This window comes from Sinocyclocheilus rhinocerous, unplaced genomic scaffold (genome assembly GCF_001515625.1).
Source record: "Sinocyclocheilus rhinocerous isolate Xijiao unplaced genomic scaffold, SAMN03320098_v1.1 scaffold752, whole genome shotgun sequence".
Classification (NCBI taxonomy): domain Eukaryota; kingdom Metazoa; phylum Chordata; class Actinopteri; order Cypriniformes; family Cyprinidae; genus Sinocyclocheilus; species Sinocyclocheilus rhinocerous.
In genome coordinates, this window is record NW_015639777.1 from 1,051,165 (window position 1) to 1,056,220 (window position 5,056).

Here is a 5,056-nt window from a genome sequence, read left to right on the forward strand (position 1 = left end):
TAAGAAGTGATGGCAAAGATTTATATTGTTAGAAAAGATTTATATTTTGAATAAATGCTGTTCTTTTTTACTTTTTATTCATCAAAGAATCCTGAAAAAAGTATCGCAGTTTCCAAAAAAAAAAATTTGGCAGCACAACTGTTGCCAACATTGATAATTCTAATAATAAATCAGCATATTAGAATGATTTCTGAAGGATCATGTGACACTTTACACTGGAGTAATGGCTGATGGAAATTCAGCTTTGCATCACAGAAATAAATTATATTTTAAAGGATATTAAAATAGAAACCATTATTTTATATTGTAATAACATTTTGCAAGATTACTGTCATTTTTCTGTATTTTTGATCAAATAAATGCAGCCTTGATGAGCATAAGAGACTTCTTTAAAAAACATCTTTTCCCAAACTTTTGACCGGCAGTGTATATATGTTATATCCGACAGTCAAATCAAATCGCTATGGATAAAATCTAACTACCATAACTATAACATTATGTGGCCAAAACGCCTGTTCTCCATTGAAGCCACTTCAAAATACAATTTCAACAAACATATATACAGTATATATATATATATATATATATTCGTTTTTTTCATGTCAGATTATTTATTTACCTTTATTTAACGATTTTCTTTTGGTGCCATCAGCCAATCAGAATCCACCTGACTTTTGATATTTTAACAGAAAATAACTAGTGTGTGCTTAGAACAAACAGACCATACAATCTGTTGTTGTAGATGCCAATATAGTATCAGTGTAGTTATCATTGATATCTTGATGTGAACAGGCCCTAAGAGTGCAGCAAGTGACATTACAATAAATGAAGCACTGTAGCTTTAAATGGGTTGCTGTGGAAATGTTCTTTTTGTAAAGAATAGTATTCCACTAAAAAGACAAGATAAACATAAAAAATGAAACACAAGAGAGGCCATACTGGACCGTTAACAACAGACTGTAGCTGATTGGTATAGTGTTATCCCTGTGTTCTATTCATTTCTGTCGTATTTCTGACTGATTTATCCTCACTGTTCACTTGGAAGTCTTTGTGCTGCTTAATGTCCCGTCAATCATTGTTTTTTCTATTCTGTTCTGTTGCCATAGTGACCGCTCCACCCCCTGCCTGCATGAGATGGGCCACTTCATCATCCCCACTATGTGTGACACCCTCCAGCTGCAGAACTTCCTCCAGAGCCAGGCCCAGGAGGCCCGGAGACGCATGCAACGCAGAGACAAGTGAGTGCTTGACCTATCATTGCACATTAACATGAAATCAGAATTGACCATTTATCTTGTGTCTGGTCTTATTGTGCTTGATTCATCAGTATATTATTATAAAGACCAAACATGTTTGTTTTCATAATCAGTGTCAAAAGGTAATGTTTCTATTTTGCTGTATGTAATAATGTAACCAGGGCTATGTGTGAAGGGCAGGCAAAACAAAATTAACCACAATTACTGCCTTAAGATTCAGATTTTTTGATTGCACCCTACATTATTTCCCACTGAATATTCTGTTACACCTAAAGAAAAGAAAAATACAATAGAAATGTTCTTCAATAATTTAGCCTAGTATAAGGGTTATTTTTAGCCATTAGAATTATTGTCTTTTGGGGAAGAAATGAATGCTTTTATTCAGCAAGGATACATTAAATTGATCAAAAGTGACAGAAAAGACTTTAAGATTTTACGAACATTTTCTGATTCAAATAAATGCTGTTCTTTTGAACTTGCTGTTAACTTCCTCCAGAGCCAGGCCCAGGAGGCCCGGAGACGCATGCAACGCAAAGACAAGTGAGTGCTTGACCTATCATTGCACATTAACATGAAATCAGAATTGACCATTTATCTTGTGTCTGGTCTTATTGTGCATGATTCATCAGTATATTATTATAAAGACCAAACATGTTTGTTTTCATAATCAGTGTCAAAAGGTAATGTTTCTATTTTGCTGTATGTAATAATGTAACCAGGGCTATGTGTGAAGGGCAGGCAAAACAAAATTAACCACAATTACTGCCTTAAGATTCAGATTTTTTGATTGCACCCTACATTATTTCCCACTGAATATTCTGTTACACCTAAAGAAAAGAAAAATACAATAGAAATGTTCTTCAATAATTTAGCCTAGTATAAGGGTTATTTTTAGCCATTAGAATTATTGTCTTTTGGGGAAGAAATGAATGCTTTTATTCAGCAAGGATACATTAAATTGATCAAAAGTGACAGAAAAGACTTTAAGATTTTACGAACATTTTCTGATTCAAATAAATGCTGTTCTTTTGAACTTGCTGTTCATCAAATATTAAGCAGTACAACACTGATATTAATAAGAAATGCGTCTTGAGCAACAAATCAGCATGTTAGAATGATTTCATGTGACATTGAAGACTGGAATAATAAGTAACAGGAATAAGTAACATTTTAAAATATATTTACATGGAAAACAGTTATTTTAAATTGTACTAATATTACTGTGTTTTTGATCAAATAAATGCAGCCTTGTTTAGCATAAGGAACTTAACATAAGAGCAAAACATTTTTTTAAATCGTCATCCATAACAAAACGAATGATGAAAATCTCAGTGTTATACTAAAAATCATATAGACTTTCATATTTTTAACAATATCTTATTCTTGTATTCCAGGTACAAAAACAACAATCTAAACATTAAATCATAATACATTTACCTGATCAGCAAAACTGTCAAAAAATAATAATTCTGGCCAGCCTAAGGCACACCTGTGCAATAATCATGCTGTCTAATCAGGTGGATGGATTATCTCGGCAAAGGAGAAGTGCTCACTAACACAGATTTAGACAGATTTGTGAACAATATTTGAGAGAAATAGGCCTTTTTTGTACATAGAAAAAGTCTTAGATCTTTGAGTTCAGCTCATGAAAAATGGGGGCAAAAACAAAAATGTTGCATCATCTGATGTTAAAATCACACTTACCTGAAATACTATTCCAGAAAGTGATGAATAAAATGAATGTGTCCAAAACAAATCCAGTTATAAATAAAAGGTCTAACCATTGCTTTCATTGTGAAAATAGAAATGACTGTATGTGGGTCAAAGACGTTAAGATGACCACATCAAAAGAATTTTACAAAAGTGATTTTATGTCCATAGAAAGCACATTATATGTAAGTAAAGTGTCTACTTTTAAGGTTTCAAATAAGTTTTTGGCGGATAAAATGACAAAATTTGGTTGAAATAATGTTCCATTGTCATTCAGTGTAACACAATATTTATGTAAAAATTCAAACAACATGCTTATTCTGATGTGTACATATTAAAATATATAAAAGAATAAGGGAGCATATTAAATTTTATTGTGTTTTAAATGAGTAAAACATTTTTACTGACAAATGGTCAAAACCTAGGATAGTGGCACATTTTAGAAATGTCAAATTACAACTAATTAGTATTTGGGGTGAAAGTAATCAGTCTTTTTAATATGTCATAAATTGATTTTTGTTGTAAATATGCCTGACAAGATTGTTACACTGAATGACATTTTAGTGGGTCTCTTCTGTAAATCAGGGGAAAATGTATGGTATTTATTTTTTGCTCAGAAAAATATATAAAATGTATACTTTTTAAGATCCTGATCCTATTCCCTTCTGTGCAGGTTGGAGGCAGAGGAAGAAGACATCATTTCCAGTTGTCTGCAGGATTTGTCTCTGCACAGTCTGTGTAAAGAGCCCAGTGTGTCGAGCAGTCAGATGATCCCCTGCTGCAGGCGTCTGATGGAGGAGAGATCCCCTCAGATGCAGGGCCTTCATCTCTGCATCTCTCACTTCTATTCAGTCATGCAGGATGGGGATCTGTGTATTCCCTGGGACTGGAAGGGCTGAAACACTCTGAACTCTATTTGGACTTTATCACTATGCCTCTCAGGCTGTAATAAAGTAGTCAGAATTGTTTGAAGATTTTGGCCTAGTGTATAGGCATAATCATAAATGCACTTTGGTTCTAAAATACTAGCACATAGTGTTGTGCTTCTGAGGCAGTGGGCCCCAGTCATGTGATATTATAACTTAGCATAGAGGGTTTGATGTTTATTTGCACTGCCAAACCATACACATTACTCATGAGCCGAACACTTCAGGGTCATAATTTTGACAGGGTCATCATCATATCTCAATCTATTATAAAAAATAGCTCTTGGAAAAACTGATAAGGCTCTTTTTTGCCTTAAAACAATCAGTTGCTAGCTACACCATATCCGAGGTTTATAATACTGGAATTATAATCACGTTTTGGTTAGTTTAACATGCAACTTTGGGTTTTCTAATGCGCATTTTTGGTTGGTTCTGATGTTCAGTGTAGTGTTGGAATCATGCTCCATATGAGTGACTGAGTCTTCTTTATCATTTCAAAACCCCAGTGTTCCCGACTGACTGGAGATAAACACGTTTACTAACTTTAATACTATCTGCCGAAATCTAAAATGAACAGTCAAAACTCAGTTGTGTTTGGACAAAAGAGTTTGTCCAAATGCTGAGTATATCCAAGTATTAAGAAATGGGAAAAGTGTTCTCTTCAGATGTAGCGTATGTTCATTATCAATCCTAAATGCTGTAATATTGTCTGTCTTGAGATGTAGTGTACAGTGTATCCATGTTGTTTGCTGCTATTGTGTTTCAAAGGTTTATACTGTGATATCTGTATGTATGATAAATTGTGAACTGTGCAACCACAACATTTAAACAATGGTTCAAATGTTACCAGTCGCTATTGTATACATTGTTAATGTACCTATCTGGTTTACAATGTTTACAAGATTTTATCATTGACATCTTGACATACAAGTCCATGAATTTTCCACTCTAACAGGTATGAATAAATGATAATAATAATTCAGTTGTGTGATATATGAATCTGTGTAATATTAGTATTATATTATCACATCATTTATAGTAGATACATTTTGCAGTCTACTGATGATCCATAGGTAGAATAACTAGGTAGACTATTTTAAAGGAATGCTCAGGTTAATTACAATAATGACGACATCAATGACATGCTGTCACTTATTACAGAAA

The 5,056-nt window shown here is 33.4% G+C and overlaps 1 protein-coding gene across 1 annotated transcript in view; it reads left to right on the top strand.

Annotated features, from left to right (window-relative positions):
• Window positions 1–4,843, top strand: part of LOC107751885 (T-cell activation inhibitor, mitochondrial-like) — a 15,784-nt gene extending 10,941 nt beyond the window's left edge. Inside the window, exons 10-11 of the mRNA XM_016567653.1 lie at window positions 1,107–1,238; window positions 3,640–4,843. Of these exons, the coding sequence (XP_016423139.1) occupies window positions 1,107–1,238; window positions 3,640–3,865 (358 nt within the window). The 3' untranslated portion in view covers window positions 3,866–4,843. The remainder of the gene's footprint in view (window positions 1–1,106; window positions 1,239–3,639) is intronic.
• The last annotated feature ends 213 nt before the right edge of the window (window positions 4,844–5,056 follow it).